This window comes from Canis lupus, chromosome X, assembly GCF_011100685.1.
Source record: "Canis lupus familiaris isolate Mischka breed German Shepherd chromosome X, alternate assembly UU_Cfam_GSD_1.0, whole genome shotgun sequence".
Lineage (NCBI taxonomy): Eukaryota > Metazoa > Chordata > Mammalia > Carnivora > Canidae > Canis > Canis lupus.
Genome location: NC_049260.1, coordinates 102,247,804 through 102,265,798, shown reverse-complemented (window position 1 = coordinate 102,265,798; position 17,995 = coordinate 102,247,804). Strand labels below are relative to the sequence as shown.

At 36.1% G+C, this 17,995-nt stretch overlaps 1 protein-coding gene across 10 annotated transcripts in view; it reads left to right on the top strand.

The window, feature by feature from the left end:
- ZNF280C (zinc finger protein 280C) overlaps positions 1-17,995 on the top strand; it is an 80,545-nt gene that overhangs the window by 36,279 nt on the left and 26,271 nt on the right. For all 10 annotated transcript variants that reach the window (XR_005386442.1, XR_005386441.1, XR_005386439.1 and 7 more), the window contains 6 exons: positions 4,060-4,217; positions 4,900-5,000; positions 5,833-5,979; positions 12,447-12,578; positions 16,423-16,736; positions 17,160-17,300. Coding sequence is in view for 2 of the 10 variants with exons in the window: in XM_038588291.1 (XP_038444219.1) it covers positions 4,060-4,217; positions 4,900-5,000; positions 5,833-5,979; positions 12,447-12,578; positions 16,423-16,736; positions 17,160-17,300 (993 nt within the window). In the remaining 8 variants the exon portion in view is untranslated. The remainder of the gene's footprint in view (positions 1-4,059; positions 4,218-4,899; positions 5,001-5,832; positions 5,980-12,446; positions 12,579-16,422; positions 16,737-17,159; positions 17,301-17,995) is intronic.

Here is a 17,995-nt window from a genome sequence, read left to right as displayed (position 1 = left end):
TAAGTAAGATAGTAACCAGAGCAAAGTTACAGGACATATTGATATTTTTCAAGATATTTACCCTTGATGACTTTCCTTTGTAACTAGCATTCTTAAGTATCCTATAGGTCATTTCTAAGCCTAGAATTTATTTTATTTACTGATGAATTCTTAAGTCCAAAATGATAGTACATAGAAAAACCCTGAAATACACTGTAACATAAACCTAAAACAATTATGGATGCTACCTTTGTAGTAATGCTTTATAGTGTTTGGAGATCTTTTACATATGTTATTCATATGAGTTTTCATACTTCCTTATCTCCTTTTATCAAGCCCTAACAGCCTTCAATTGCTAATGGCCCAGTAGCTTAACAAAAGAAAATTGTGCTTTGAGATATAACACTGAAACACTGTTAAAATAGAACCCTGTGACCTGCTTCCATATCTTTATCTTTTTACAGTAAACTATATCAGGAAATTAAATTAATAAATTTGGTAAAATTCAGAGAAAAGTGAGTCACTGTTTAAGTTCCTTATACTTAAATGTTAGACATATGATATTAGAAATTCTTATCAGCAGTAGCTTTTTAGTTTTTCCTGTAAGATTATTCCATTTAATATTAAAAATGAAATCTCCTTTTTTTTGTTTTCATCCCAAAAGACTGGCTACAGATTTCTAGACTACCAGAATATTTAGAAATTTTAAGCTAACTGTATTTTATAACATTTAGAAATTTTGTAGCATTTCTGACATACTGGTTAGTAAATAAAACCTCAACAATAGACACTGGGTAACTAAGATGTTAATATGTGTTAAATAACATTTTACCTTAATAGTAAAATCTAGGGTGGCAAATCAATGGTTTTAGAGAATGATAGAAGCTGATAGTTCAAGATTTCTACTCTCTGCCCTGTGAAGATATTGTAGGATCATTTTTTCCCACATTAAGTGTCACTAAAACCAGATAGGGCCATTTTATTCTGAGAATAGCTTTGTGAGGGGGTTGCTTTTTTCCACATCTCCATCTGCTGGTTTGACAAATGTGCACTGCTGATTGGGGGCAGTGTAATAATTGAGAGATAGCTAGTTAATTAACAGATCACTTTAAACAGATTTTTTAAATTTTTTTATTGGAGTCAATTTGCCAACATATAGCATAATACCCAGTGCTCATCCCGCCAAATGCCCCCCTCATTGCCCATCACCCAGTCACCCCAACCCCCCGCCCACCTTCCCTTCCACTACCCCTTGTTCATTTCCCAGAGTTAGGTGTCTCTCATGTTTTGTCACCCTCACTGATATTTTCACTCATTTTCTCTCCTTTCCCTTTATTCCCTTTCACTAATTTTTATATTCCCCAAATGAATGAGACCATATAATGTTTGTCCTTCTCCGATTGACTTACTTCACTCAGCGTAATACCTTCCAGGTCCCTCCACGTCGAAGCAAATGGTGGGTATTTGTCATTTCTAATGGCTGAGTAATATTCCATCATATACATACACCACATCTTCTTTATCCATTCATCTTTCGATGGACACCGAGGCTCCTTCCACAGATTGGGTATTGTGGACATTGCTGCTATAAATATTGGAGTGCAGGTGTCCTGGCGTTTCAGTGGATCTGTATCTTTGGGGTAAATCCCCAGCAGGGCAATTGCTGGGTCGTAGGGCAGATCTATTTTTAACTCTTTGAGGAACCTCCACACAGTTGTCCAGAGTGGCTGCACCAGTTCACATTCCCACCAACAGTGCAAGAGGGTTCCCCTTTCTCCACATGCTCTCCAACATTTGTTTCCTGTTTTGTTAATTTTCCCCATTCTAACTGGTATGAGGGGGTATCTCATTGTGGTTTTGATTTGTATTTTCCTGATGGCCAGTGATGCGGAGCATTTTCTCATGTGCTTGTTGGCCATGTCGATGTCTTCCTCTGTGAAATTTCTGTTCATGACTTTTGCCTATTTCATGATTAGATTGTTTGTTTCTTTGCTGTTGAGTTTAATGAGTTCTAAACAGATTTTATTTATTAAGTTGTGAGCTGAAAGTTTAATGGCCCATGACCGTTATATGTAAATATTTAGGCAAAACTAGTTTAAAAAAAACATTTTAATAGAGATGATGTTAAGATTAAAGGAGGAAGGAGCACCTGACTGGCTCAGTTGGCAGAGCATGTGATTCTTGATCTCAGGGTTGTGAGTTCAAGCCTCACATTGAGTGTGGTGCCAACTTAAAAAAAAAAAATTAAAGGAGGAAAAAAGATATTTCAAAGTGTACCATGGGGATCCCTGGGTGGCTCAGCGGTTTAGCGCCTGCCTTCAACCCAGGGTGTGATCCTGGAGTCCCGGGATCGAGTCCCACATCGGGCTCCTTGCATGGAGCCTGCTTCTCCCTCTGCCTGTGTCTCTGCCTCTCTCTCTCTCTCTGTGTCTATCATGAATAAATAAAATCTTTTTTAAAAAGTGTACCATAAGCAGGAGATGTGAAAAGATAAATGTTAAAGCCTGCATGTTATGATTGCTATCTAGGTTGATGACATAATCACTTCAAGATTATATCCTTTAGGGATGCATAATGAATAAGTTAATATTTGACTCATTATTAAAGTTAATTTGAGTAACTTTACTTTGAAATTCAGTAAAAAGTTTCGACAAGCCCTCTGAAATACATCTGCCTTTTTATATTTTACCCCCTCCATTGAAAGGTCTTAGTTCCTTCTCATAAGAAACCTATTAGAATCTGACACAGCAGAATGTAGAGCTAATAAATGGACTATGCTTCAGAGGTTGTGGTCTGTGAAAAATGCAGTGTTTGTGCTCACAGTAAACCAGCATCATTAAATAAAACAAAAAGTTCTTTTAAATTGCTTTTACACAGATTTACAAACCAAAACACAAATAAAAATACTAATTTGTCTTTTAAGCAGCTGAAACTTATTGTATGCCTTTAAGGCCTTTAAAAGTTTTTTTCTCAGGGTGCCTGCGGGGCTCAGTTGGTTAAGCATCTGCCTTAGGTCGGGTCATGATCTCAGTGTCTTGGGATTGAGCCCCACATTGAGCTCCTTGCTCAGCAGGGAGCCTGGTTCTCCCTCTGCCACTCCTACTGCTTGTGCTCTCTCCTCTCTCTTTCTCAAATAAATAAAATCTTTAAAAAATAAAAGATTTCTCTTATGACTCTACCTGTTTTTGGTGGTAGGGTTTTCTTTCTTTAAGGATTTTATTTTAAAATGTAAATACTACTTCATGTATGGAAAAGAAACTTGTTCTATTTTTTAATATTTTATTTATTTAAGAGAGAGCAGGAGCAGGGGGAAGCAATAAAGAGGGAGAAGCAGGACTCTGAGATCATGACCTGAGCCAAAGGCAGACACTTAACTGACTGAGCCACCCAGGCACCCCAAAGCCTATTGTTCTTAACAAAATTTTTTAAAATCTGAAATAATAAAGAGTTATAGCAAATTAATGGTATTTCATAGGAACTATATCAATGGCTTATTTTAAAATGAAGATACGGGATCCCTGGGTGGCGCAGCGGTTTGGCGCCTGCCTTTGGCCTGGGGCGTGATCCTGGAGACCCAGGATCGAGTCCCACATCAGGCTCCCTGCATGGAGCCTGCCTCTCCCTCTGCCTATGTCTCTGCCTCTCTCTCTCTGTGACTATCATAAATAAATAAAAATTTAAAGAAAAATAAAATGAAGATACAAGGAAAAATGATTACTGAGCCATTTAATGAAAGTGATCACTTTTTGATACTGGGCGGCTCAGTTGGTTAAGCATCTGCCTTCAGCTCAGGTCATGATCCCAGGATCAAGCCCCAAGTCGGGCTCCCTGCTAACTGGGCATTCTGCTTCTCCCTCTTCCTGCTACTACCCCTGCTTGTGTGCTCTCTGTCAAGTAAATAAATAAAAATCTTTTTAAAAAATTAAAATTGCACACTGTCCTAGAGGACTTTAAGGCTTTGGAGATACTATTTTGAGTACTACGGCTGCATTTTTAACATTTAGGTTCAAATCCTTATTTGTGAGTTTTTTTCCTTGGTTATAAATCTGAATATTTGCATCTGTTGACAATCATTTATAGGTTCATGAACCACATGAAGCACCATTTGGAACTTGAGAAGCAGAACAGTGAGAGCTGGGAAAATCATACCACCTGCCAGCACTGCTACCGTCAATATCCTACACCATTCCAGTTGCAGTGTCACATTGAGAGTACTCACACTCCCCATGAGTTTTCTAGTAAGTCACAGTTTTATTGAAGTCTTGAACAGTAATGATTTTGATCATCTAAGCTATGAGGAATCCTTAAGAATTCTGATAAGAATCCTAAGAATAAGAAATAGACTTTAGATTTGAAGGCACAGTTGAAAAACAAATTTTAACTTGTATAAACTTTTCAATAGAATTGCTTTCTAAAATTGAAGTCCCTCTTGTAAATAGAAACTTCCTTTGTATAACACATGCATTCATTGTATGCAGGGGGCTAAGTTAGAAAATTCAGATTCCCTGGTTTGTAATTATGAAATCATTGGCCTTTATTTACATACACTCTAATAAAAATAATTGCAATGATAGTTAAAAATCACAGAGTCTGGGGTTAGCTAGGATTTAAATTCCAGTTCTGCATCTTAATATAGCTGCAAGATCTCAGACAAGCTGTTAATCTTTCTGTGCCTCAGGCTCTTCATCTGCAAAATGGGGGTAAAGTCGCAGTACTCTGTCAGAGATGGCATGAGAATTAAGTAAGTTAATATAAGTAAGGTCCATAGAACAATGCTACAGAGTTAACAGCCATATAACTGTTGGAACCAGCACCACTGTTACTATTATTACTTATTGCCGTTGTTGTGTATGTACAAAAGGAATCTTTTATTCATATACATCTTTAAAATTGTATAATGTGGTTTTTTTCCACTTTCAGCTATTTGTAAAATCTGTGAATTATCATTTGAAACGGAACATGCTCTTTTGCAACATATGAAGGATACTCATAAACCCGGTGAAATGCCATATATTTGCCAGGTATACATACATTTTATCATCTACTTAGGTGTTTGTTTTACTCTTATGTGCCACAAAATAGTATTAATCTATTGAACTTTTTAACCATTTGAATAAAATGAGTTACTAAAATTGAAGACCCTCTTCAATAGTGGAAACTCCCTTTATATAACTCTTGTATGTGGGGATGGTGGCTTGGCCTTGGACAGGAGGCCATAGTTCACTGATCCCTGTACTAGACAAACAAAATGCCCTGCTCTATATGGATCTTCTTACCATATAGAGAAGAATATAGACATGGCAGAGAAATAGGAAATGGTATTAGTTGTGGGGAACTCAACTAAATGCTTTAGGACCAGTATTTTTCCAGAATTTGAAGTGGTTCCCAAAAAGATAGCAAGATAAGGAAAATTGCCTCTATCAGAGCCTGGATAGTATTTAAAATCCAAAGAAAAAATAAATAAATAAATAAAATCCAAAGAAAAGAATGGTCTATTTTAATAGCAGGAAAAACTTTCTAGGACAAGAGGTGTCAGAGTTTGAAAATTCAAGCAAGATGGTGGGGGGAGTTGTAGATCTGAAAAGAAAAAGGAAATGCGAAAAAAGAAAAAAAAGAAAAACGAAATGCTAAGTTATATTTAGGAATATATCCCTAAACTTTGAAAGATAACTTTTCTACTTCAAAGAGTATACTTGGTATTTTCAGCAATAGAATTCTTGGTTGTATAGGCAACAGAGATGAATTTGTAGTGCATAATGTTCCTCTAAGCAAATGACTCTTCATTGCTACTTTGATGTAATTGCTATCAGTTATAAACTTTCAAGTTAAACTAAACCTTCTTTATATTTCTAGGTGTGCCAGTTTAGATCATCAACATTTTCTGATGTAGAAAGTCATTTTAGATCAACCCATGAAAACACTAAGAATTTGCTATGTCCATTTTGCCTCAAAGTTAGTAGAATGGCAACTCCCTACATGAATCATTACATGAAGCATCAGGTGAGATTTAGCAGTTATTGGTTCATTTTGTCGTTGTAAAACGGTAGGTATATAAACTTTGAGTATTGGTTAGATTTGCTCTAAAAACAAAGTTAAGTGGTTCTAAATGACACAATTAATTTATAGTTTTTGCTGAATAACTTGTGAAACTTCCACTTCTTTTGTCTGCTTCCTGGTGGTGATGAGGCCGTTGACTAGTGAAAATTTGGAAAGATAGGTAGAAATAGGAACCCTAGAGTGGAGGGGAAAAAAGGAAAATGAGCGAAATATTTTTTAATTAATTAATTTATTTATTTATTTATGATAGACATATATATATAGAGAGAGAGAGACAGACAGACAGAGACAGAGACACAGGAGGAGGAAGAAGCAGGCTCCATGCCGGGAACCTGACGCGGAACTTGATCCCAGGACTCCAGGATCACTCCCTGGGCCAAAGGCAGGTACCAAATCGCTGAGCCACCCAGAGATCCCTGAGTGAAATATTTTTTAAGTTGAATATTTCAGGGGGGGATCCCTGGGTGGCTCAGTAGTTTAGGACCTGCCTTTGGCCCAGGGTGTGATCCTGGAGTCCCAGGATCGAGTCCTGCATCGGGCTCCCTGCATGGAGCCTGCTTCTCCTTCTGCCTGTATCTCTGCCTCTCTCTCTCTCTCTGGGTCTCTCATGAATCAATAAATAAAATCTTTAAAAAAATATTTCAGGGGTCTAAGAGTGATAAGAATGGGAATTATTTTTTAAGGTTTTATTTATTGATTCATGAGAGACCCAGAGACAGCAGAGAGAGAAGCAGGCTCCCTGCAGGGAGCCCAGTGCAGGACTCGATCTCAGAATCCCAGGATCACACCCCTGAGCCAAAGGCAGTCACTCAACCACTAAGCTGCCCAGGCATCCTGAGAATGGGAATGATTTTGAAGGTTGTTTGATAATTAAGAGCAGGGAAAGGGATATGTTTGAACTGGGGAAGAAAAGATTGAGGATTCAATCTTTTTTTCCCCTGCTTCTCTTCAAATTTTATTTCTACTTTCTAGCTCACTTTTTATTATGAAAAGACATGTGGTTGTCATTAGCAACCCAGAATGGTCTTTTGTAGCAACCAGTGACAAAGGAAATAGCAATGACACTTACTTCTAGATATGTGAACTATGCCAGAGAACTATATTTAGGTTATAACTTGTTTCCTGGATGACTTTTGCCAGTTCTGCTATGTAATTTCTGGGATACCACTGTTAGTACTTGCACTTTTCTCTTGAATTCTCATTTTATTCTTACTGGGTCTTTTCCTGACACAAGTAGACCATCCTTTAGTTAGGCTGAAAACTCTGATGAAACAGTAAGCCTATTTTTGAGTGTTTGAAAGAGCAGTGGTACCTTTGGCAAAATTAGAAGTCACGGAGTTTACTAATGTGATTATGTAATCAAGTTTTGTCTCTTCACTGATCAGCTCATTACATTTTCTTATTATTGTTTGCATTGTCGTGGCCAGTTTACTCAGTACTGCTGCTAACATTGTTTTCAGTTCCAGTCATTAGATGATCATGAAATCAACTTGTAGTTGTTACTTGAAAAAAAATTATAAAAGTAAAAAAATCCAGATACATTCAGGATCACCTATGCTATGATTGGGGTGATTCCAACTTGCTTATATGCCATCTCACCCTTAAGAACCTCTGGCAAAATCTTTCTATTCTAGAGTTTCCCCAACAGTGTTCCATCAGATGTTAATAGATGTTTCACTCTAAAATCACTCCTGGAAAAAAAAAAATTCATTAGATGGCTGGATTTACAAAAGTAGCAGCTTTTTATTTTTAAAATTAGGGCTTTTAATATGCTTGAAAACTTCATAAATCTCTAAGGAAAGGGATATTTTATATATTGTTCCCAAGACTTATTTAACTATTTGCATAATACTTATTAACATTTCTTGAGAAATAGTTCAGAAAATGCTGGTGGTTGGTGCTCTATTTCTTTTGACCTTTGATTTTGAAAGGAAGAATGAGCTGTAAAACAGTAGATCTATTTCATCATGAGGGTTTTAACCTAATTCTTTCTGCCATGCTTTCCTAAGCTCCAGAGAGAAATATCTCTTATCTTTCCTAAGCTCCAGAGAGAAATGTCTCTTAAGTGGTTTACCTGATCTGTAGTCACTCTTCATACCCTGAATTGTGTGTCTTAACTTGCCATGTATATATAGTAAAGAGTAAACGTAGCAGGTCTGAATTTTCATGTACATTTTCAGAAGGATCTACTTGCATAATTGGCCTTTGGCTAATTTCTGGAAACTATGCCTTTGCTATTAGTTGATTAATGCTTTATGTGCCTGGAACCTTGAGCCATATTGTACCAACTTTTCTAGATCATTTGTACAAAAAGTATGATTATGGTGAGCACCTGCTTTTCTTCTGGGAGACTGAAGATTTAGTGACTGAACCCTGTAAAAAAAATCCTGGCCTGTTAAACCCAAGAGAACTTTCCTAGTAAAAAGCACTTCGTACATGTTGCTGCAGTTAGTTGCTAGGGGATTGATTAAGGCATGTCCTATGCAACTCCATTGGGAGAGAGCACTTGGAAACTGGTGCCACTGTCTTCCACACTCCACCCAGTGCATTTTTTTTCCTTTATTAATCCTGCTCTGTATCCTTTCACTAGAATAAATCATATCTACAAGTATAACTTCTAAGTACTATAAGTTCTCCTGATTGATGAAACCTGGGAGTAGTCTTGAGGACTACTGACAGACCATTGGTGCCCAGTTTTTGTGAGTTTGGAGTACCTAAGAGGTAGGCAATCAGCAGTCAACAGAGGAGAGACTCTATTAATCAGGAGGATCATCAGGCATTTTTCAAGGTACTTGCAACTTACACAGTTGTTCACAAAAGACTAAAAAACCAGGGCACCTGGGTGGTTCAGTCGGCTAAGCATCTGCCCTCGGCTCAGGTCCTGAACCCGCGGTCCCAGGATCAAGCCCTGTGTCGGCTCCCTGCTCAGTGAAGAGTCTGCTGCTCCCTCTCCCTCTGCTACTCCCTATACTTGTGCTCTCATGCTCGTGCACATTCTCTCTCAAATAAATAAAATATTTAAAAAAAAAAACTCAAAAACCATAGGTAAGCAGAATTATAAACTTGTAATTGAGGTAATGTAAGTGTGATTTTAGATAATAGGAAATGAATATATGGCTCATTTTATTCTTTTTGAAGACTTTAGTAATCTTTTCCTAAAAATGATGTATTATCATGTCTCAAGTGATTTTAGAGCTAACAAATACAGTTTGTACAACTTTTAAGAAGGATGAAGGATTTTATATATGTTAAATATTGTTATTTGATCTTTATAAAGATCACAGGTAGTTAATATATACTAATCACTGGCCATATGATAGTCAGTGTTTTTACTTGCACAGTATTTTTACTTTGTAAGGTAGTCCTCTCAACTACCCTACAAAGCAGGTATGTGATCATTTTCATTTCATCGATGAGGAAACAAAGCTTTATAGAGAGTAAGTTACTTGTCCAATGTCACATTCTCTAATAAATGGCAGAGCCAAAAATAGACTTAAAGCCCAAGGTTTTACTATAGAGCCATATCCTTCACTGACATTAAAGCAGATCTAAAGGAGATATAGTTAGAATTAGCCTTGAAAATTCTTCAAATCACCCATACAATACAGTATATTTGTCAAAAAGTTAAACTCAGACAGGTTATTCTCTATCCCTGGAACAGATACCAATTTTTTTTGTTGAATGTCATATTATTTTAAGATGTACTGTATTATCTATCTTCTTTACCACATCTCAGGAATTACATGCATAAGAGTGATATGCAAGACTTGAGTCCAACGAAAGGAATAGTAGATTAATGTCTCCCATCTCAGGGCTCTGGGGAAATGCTTATTGAATGAAATGGCAGACATTTTGAACTAGTTACATTGTGCCTGCTTCTCATGTGCATACTCTCAATCTCTTACTGTCTTCCCCACTATTTATTTAACAAATATTTATTGAGTGCTTAATATATGCCAGGGACTGTTTCTACAGAAGTGAACGAAACAAGGTTTATGTCCTCTGGAATCTGTGTTCTAGTGGAGAAAGTATATGTCTGAATAGTGGCTGAATGTATATGTATGCCAGCTGATGGTAAATACCATGGGAAGAAAATACATGAGGGTAGAAAGTGCCAGGACTTTGGAGGTGAAGGAGCTGTTTGTTTTTTATATGGGGTGGTCAAAGAGAGCCTTTCCAAAGAAAATAAGAGGGTTAGCTATGTGGATATCTGGGAGAGAACATTCCAACGAGAGGGAATTTTAAGGAGGCAGTGAGGTGAGCATATATCTAGGTATTGAAGGAGTGGGAAGGAGCACAGTAAACAAGTGGGAGGTGGAGTAGTAGGAAATGAGATTGTACCAAAAGAATGCAAAGCAGATAGTGTAGGGTCTTGTGAGCCAGAGTTAGGATTTTGGTGTGGTATGGAAAGCCATTACAGGCTTTAAGCATGTGAGAGATGACTCTGGCAGCTATGGAGAGAATAGACTGTTAGGAGGAAAGGGTGGAAACGAGGAGAAGGCAGGAGGCTGTTGCCAGAGTACAGGTAAGTGGCTTGGACTGATAGGGTGGCTGAAAAGGTTATAAGAAGTGGAAAGATTGTTTTTGAAAGTGAACCCAACAGGTTTTATTAATGGGTTGATGGATGTGGAGTTTGAGATAAAGACTAGAGTTAAGAGTAACCAAGTTCTTTTGTCCTGAGCCACTGCCAAGAATGGTGTTCCCATATGCTGAGATATTGGGAAAACTAGGCAAGGAACAGATTTTTTTCTTTTTGCAAGGTGGATGGGGGAAAACCTAGAGTTCAGTTTTGTCCATGTTGATTTGAAATGCCTATTAGATGTCAAGTAGTGATGCTGAGTAGGCAGCTAGATAGATACTATTTAAATCATGAAGCGGAATGAGGTATAGGTACAGGCAGAGAAAAGACATCTGGGAAATGTACTTTGGGGAATTTTCTATCTATCTTGTAATCTTGCTATCTGTTTCTTGACTGAGATCTTTTTCCCCTCTTCTCTCTTTTGAGCACATATGAGGTGAATCTGTTTACATTGCCTGTACCTATGATATGATCTAATGTACCATACTTCTAAAATTGTCTTTAAAATGAAATTAAAGCAGTATTATACAAACATATTTCTATATTGCTTTGAAATTTTTTTAAAATTTATTTATTCATGAGAGACAGAGAGAGGAGAGAGAGAGAGAGAGGCAGAGACACAGGCAGAGGGAGAAGCAGGCTCCATGCAGGGAGCCTGACGTGGGACTCGATCCCAGGACTCCAGGATCACGCCCTGGGCCTAATGCGATGCTAAACCGCTGAGCCACCAGGGCTGCCCTGCTTTGAAATTTTTAAAGAACTTTTATTTTGTCAAGTGCCTGCTGTGTAGCAGTAACTGCTTAATTAATGAGAGTGTATACATAAAGATTGCAATTGATAATATATAGTAGAAGACCAACTAGCTGTAAGCAAATGAGTTAGATTTCTCTTGGGTCCTGTTTCCCATCAATAAAATAATAGGCCTTAGTCTGAGAAGGGACCTAGTCAAGGGGTTCTCAGTAGACAGTAGATTGGGATCAGTTCTGATTTGTACTTCTACCCTCATGCTGTCCAATATCACAACCACTAGCCACCTGTGTCTGTTTAAATTTAAATTAATTAATTTGAGGGATCCCTGGGTGGCTCAGGGGTTTAGCGCCTGCCTTCAGCTCAGGGCATGATCCTGGAGTCCCAGGATCGAGTCCCACGTCGGGCTCCCTGCATGGAGCCTACTTCTCCCTCTGCCTGTGTCTCTGCCTTTCTCTCTCTCTCTCTCTCTCTCTCGGTCTCTCAAATAAATAAATAAATAAATAAATAAATAAATAAATAAATAAGATCTTTAAAAAAATAATTTGGTTTTAGGAATTTCAATTTTTTGTGAAACAAATAGAAATTTAAAAAATTGAAAATAACTTGGTCTTCTCTAGGATCACATTCACAGTATCATGTACTTAATGGCTAATACTTCTAATTTAGTTAAAAAAGCTTTCACACTACAAAGATATAGGACTCATCACACTTGAACCTAAGTGATGAAATTTTTGTTTTGATTGCCTATATAGTAACAAATACTTTGTTTTTTAAAGATTTTGCTTTTAACTAATCTCTACACCCAATGTGGGGCTCAAATTTAAAACCCAGAGATCAAGAGTTGTATGTACTACTGAGACTGGAGGCACCCCCCCCAAATACTTTTGAAACCCAAATATTAATGCAAACAGTGTTTCTAAAAATGAAATAATATTTTGGTATTATTTATGATGCGATATGGTAAAATACTGATTTTTTAAAATTATTTAGCTATTACAATTAAGAGCAACTTCAGGTCCCAGGATTTGTGGTGGTAGAACTTATTATTTCTGATAGTATTTTTTATGTTTTTTGTAAACAGAAAAAAGGAGTTCATCGTTGTACCAAATGCCGACTACAATTTTTGACCTGCAAAGAGAAACTGGATCATAAGACCCAACATCGGACATTTATAAAGCCTAAAGAGCTAGAAGGACTGCCTCCTGGTACAAAAGTGAGTTTTATTTTTTTTCCAAAGATTTTATTTATTCATGAGAGACACGGAGAGAGAGGCAGAGACACAGGCAGAAAGAGAAGCAGGCCCCATGGGGGGAGCCTGATGCGGGACTCAATCCCGGGACCCCAGGGTCATGCCCTGGGCCGAAGGCAGGCGCTCAACCGCTGAGCCACCCAGGCGTCCCCAAAAGTGAGTTTTAAATATGTTGTATTTTAACATTTTGTGTGATAATAGAAGTAAATTAAATATAGTAATATTTATCTGTAATATTAAAAATTAACTTCTGCTTGTCACTAAGATTTAATTTAGGTTTTATCATTCTTAAGTTTGGAAAGAAAAACTAATATCCTTTGGGGTTTTTTTGTTTTGTTTTGTTTTGTTTTTAGTTAATTGACATGTGCTATATTGGAGCATATTCCTTTGTAGTGAGTGCAACTAGATTAAGTGTAGACTGAGCCAGTGAGTTCAGTCTTCTATAGGCTGTTTATGAGCTCTTCCAGTTGGCAGCATATATGTCTGCTTTAGCTGCTAGACTGTAAGGTTAAGAATCATGTTTAATTTATCTTTGTGTCCCTAGCATTTATCATAGTACCTTGAATGCCATACTTTGTTAAGTTGATATTATTGAGTCTACTCTCAGAAAAGCAAGTTCTCCTCCTGAATAGCATTGCTATGTTGAGTGAGCAAACACACATCTGACTACAAATTTCCTTTTCCCTACATACACCTGTTTTCTCTGACTTTATGTAAAGTCAACTCTTGATTATTTGCACCAATGGAGGGATACATAATCCAAAGTAAAATAATTCCCAAACACATATTTAGCTTTTGAGTACTTACCTTTGAATGTAAATATGTCTGCTATTTGAATTAATTAAAATAATGTAAAGCAATGCTTTGGACACCTACAGTGTCCCAGTATTCTTCCCTATAATCCATTCCATGCTGGGACTAGATGTGCAGAAGATTAATATAAGTAGTGCAGTCCTCTCTCATACCTTCCCTTGTTAATAATAATAGTAACAAGGCAGCCCTGGTGGCACAGTGGTTTAGCGCTGCCTGCAGCCTGGGGTGTGACCCTGGAGACCCGGGATTGAGTCCCACGTCAGGCTTCCTGCATGGAGCCTGCTTCTCCCTCTGCCTCTCTCTCTCTGAATAAATAAATAAACCTTTAAAAAAATAATAATGTAACAATAAGTATGTTATGATAATCATGATCATAATAATAGATGTAGCACTTTAGAATTAAGCTCTGTGTGCTTTTTCATACATTCTGTTTAATCCATATAGCAATTTAATGAGGTAGACAAGACAGGTATTATTTCTATATTATAAATGAGGAGCTTAGAAAGGATAAGTTACTTACTCAAGGTCACATGGCTAGAAAGAGGCAGTATTGAAATTTAACCTGGGTCTTTTGACTCCTAGTTCAGTGCTTTTTGCATGATACCAAATCACATGTATTTCAAAGGACCTTGCTCATTGGCTGGTCCTCAAGTACATGGGAATAATATAATGAAGTGATTAAAGAGAATGTTAGTAGGTGAGTGTGTTTTCATTATTAATCAGTGGGTATAATCGAACATTTTCTTTTTCTGAATACTAAATGAGAAAAGTTCCATTAGCTCCCTTTAGGGAAATTCTGAATATTGTTAAACTCTTCATGCTGTATAATGAATTGATGTAACCTCCACAATAACCTAATTATCAATTCTGACCAGTAAGCTAAACAGAGCAGGTCACATTTACTGGAGATCTGTTTCATAGTCACCAAAGAGTAATGCAGAACTTTCCAGAGTTGTTATTCTAGTTTTGAGATTTAAATTTTGACCTCTACGTTTGTGAAAGCTACTTAGTTGTATTAGAACATAAAATAGCGAGGGAATTTTTTTTTTGCTATTCATATAATTTTCACTAACTCCTAGTTATCCATTAATATCTGTTAACATATAAACATTATCAATACAAAACTATAATATATGACAGTAAATAAATGTCAAGGGTAAACATCATTTAATTGGTATGACTGTTTAGAATAACTGAGAAACTTAACTGATTGTATTTGCCATTTTCAAAATGATGTTTAAAATTTGAGTTGCAGTGATTTTTTTATAACAGCTTTATTGATATGTAATTTATATATCATATAATTCACTCACATAAAGTTTATATAATTCAGTGGTTTTCAGCATATTCATGGAGTTGTGCAAACATCACTACAAACCATTTTTAGAACATTTTTACTACCAAAAGAAACCCTATATCCATTAGCAGTCACTCCCTATTTTCCCTTTACCAACCCCAGACAAACTTTAATCTGTTTTCTACTCCTATGGATTTTCCTATTTTGGACATTTCATAAAAATGAAATTCACAGGATGCCTGGGTTGCTCAGTGGTTAAGGATCTGCCTTTGGCTCAAGGTGTGATCCTGGAGTCCTGGGATCGAGTTCCATGTCGGACTCCCTGCATGGAGCCTGCTTCTCCCTCTGCTTATGTCTCTGCCTCTTTCTTTCTCTGTGTCTCTCATGAATAAATAAATAAAATCTTTTTAAAAAATGAAATTTACTTAACATTTCTAAGGTTCATCAGTATTAAGGCTTGGATCGATAAGTACTGCTTTCTTTTTTATGGCTGTATCAATACTTTATTATTTTATATATCCATTTATTACTTAATGGGCATTTGGGTTTTTTTCCACTTTTTAGCTGTTATAAATAATGCTCCTATGAAAGTTCATGTACAAATTTTTGTGTAGACATGCTTTTTCGTTTCTCTTGGGTAGAATTGCAAGGAGTGGAACACTTAAGACTAGAATTCCTAGCTTATATAATTCTCAAGTTTAACATTTTGAGGAACTGCCAAACTGTTTTCCAAAGCACATTCCTACCAGAAATATATGAGCATTGCAGTTTCTCTACATCCTTGTCAATACTTGTTATCTGCTTTTTACTGTAGCCATTTTAGTTGGTCTGAAGTGATACCTCCCTGAAATTTTGATTTGAATTTCCTTGATGACTAATGATTGTTGAGTATCTTTTCTAGTGCTTATTGGCCATTTATATATCTTTTTTAAAGGGATGCTTATTCAGATAATTTGCCCATTTTTTCTCTCTCTCTCTTTTTAAGATTTTACTTTTAAGTAATCTCTATCCCCAATGTGGGGCTCAAACTCACAACCCCAAGATCAAGTCACATGCTCCACCAACTGAGCCGCCAGGCATTCCCATTTGTCCATTTTTAAATTCAGTTGTTTGTCTTTTTATTGAGTTGTAAGACTTCTTTATATATTCTGTATACAAGTTTCTTATTAGAAATATGATTTGCAAAAAAAAAAGAAATATGATTTGCAAGTACTTTTTCTCATTCTGTGGGTTGTCTTGTCACTTTCTTAACAGTGTCCTTTGCAATACAAAAGATTAAATTTTTATGAAGTCCATTTAATCTATTTTTTCTTTGGTCACTTGTGCTTTTGTTATTGTATATAAAAAATCATTACCTAACTTCAAATCATGGAGATTTACTCCTATGTTTTCTTCTAAGAGTTTTGTAGTTTTAGTTCTTACGATTTGATCCTTGATACATTTTGAGTTGATTTTTGTATCTAGTATGAGGTAGGGGTCCAGATTCATTCTTTTGCATCTAGATATTCAGTTGTGCTAGCACCATTTGTTTGATAAGACTATTGTTTCTTCTGCTGAGTTGTTTTGGTACCCTTGTCAAAAACCAATTGACTATAATGTCAAGGCATGCAGTGATCTTTTTAATATTAATGTGATTAATTTTCTAAAATATATATGTATATATTTTGCCTTTATTATATATTGCCTTCATTCTTATAGGTTACTATTCGAGCTTCAATTGGACCTCTTCATTCAAAACCAGTTACTTCATCTCCCAGTAGTAGCGTTCCAAGCACCTCTTCTTTTCAGCTCTCACCTCCAAAGTCTAAAAGTACAACTGCTAAAAATGCGACCAAATCAAATACAAGTAAATCTAAGACAAGTAAGCCTCATGCAACTACATCCACTACAAGTAAACCTAATGCCAATAAGCGAGGTAGAGGTGCATCTAAATGCAAGACAAAAACCACTTACAAGCAAAAGAAACAACGCAACAGAAAGAATAAAATCAGCATAGCTTTGAAGAACTTAAGGTAATATCTTTTATTCCTTGTACATAATACTAATTGAATATTAAATATTAAATATTTATTTTAATATAATTTACCATATCACAAAGCTCCCTTACACAGTTACATGCCATTCACTGTCTGGCATAAAGGCCAACTGCTGAGCAGAGCTGGAATTAGTGTTCATTGTATAATTATCAGTTACCCTAATATTTTGTGCTTATATCTTGTGATAGTTGAATTTCTTAATGTGATCCTTTTTATTCTAAGGAAACATTAACTGGTGTTTGATTTTTGACACTTATTCTAGCTTATTGTTTTGAATCAAATTTTCAAATTCTGTCTCTGCTTAAAGATATTAATTTAAACATCTTAGCTTCAGTTAATAAGGCTTTACCTTATTTTTGTTTCGTAATATATTTTCATCTTTTTCTCTGTGTCTATAAGGTGTCGTCGGGGAGTTCACAAGTGCATTGAGTGTCATTCCAAAATAAAAGATTTTGCAAGCCACTTTTCAATATATATCCACTGTAATTTTTGCAAATATAACACTAACTGTAACAAAGCCTTTATAAATCATATGGTGAGGTGAGTTAAATATGTACACTGCCAATCAAAATTGCCATTTAAGATGTTTGTTTTTTAAAAATAAAGTTGTCTTATTAATTGTCACATCAGGGAGCTAATAGGGAACTTCTAGGATATTATTTAATATTATTTTCCAATGTAATAAATCATTAAATTAGGGGGACAGAAAATTTCAAGAACAGACCAATGAAATTAGAATAGATTTGTTTGGGAAATTTGTTTTTCAAAGTCTTTTAAAAAGTGGTTATTTTTAAACATAAAAATTTTAATGTTTTCAAAATATTTATCAAATAAATACATGTAACCACATGAGTGTTGTTTTCTTCAAAGCATTCACTTTGAGAGACTCCAGGTTTGTCAGAGATGCTAAGAATATTACTGGCACTCACATGAGTGCATTCTTTCCCTCCCACCCTCCTTCCCTTCTCTCCCTTCCTTTCATACACCTTTCTGTCCATTAGTCTTTCAAGCCATTTATCTTTGCATTCATTCAATGAGATGTTAAATGAGAGACTATAGGGATATTCTAGTCATGACGCTACTGTTAGAATTCCTTTTCATATATCAATTCAATTTATATTATTTGAGCACCTATCATGTACTCTCTGCTAGAGAAAGACTTCAAAGACTACATTACTTTCATTTGGACCTCATTAGTAGCAACTTTATTCTTTCAGGAAGGATTTTTTTTAACA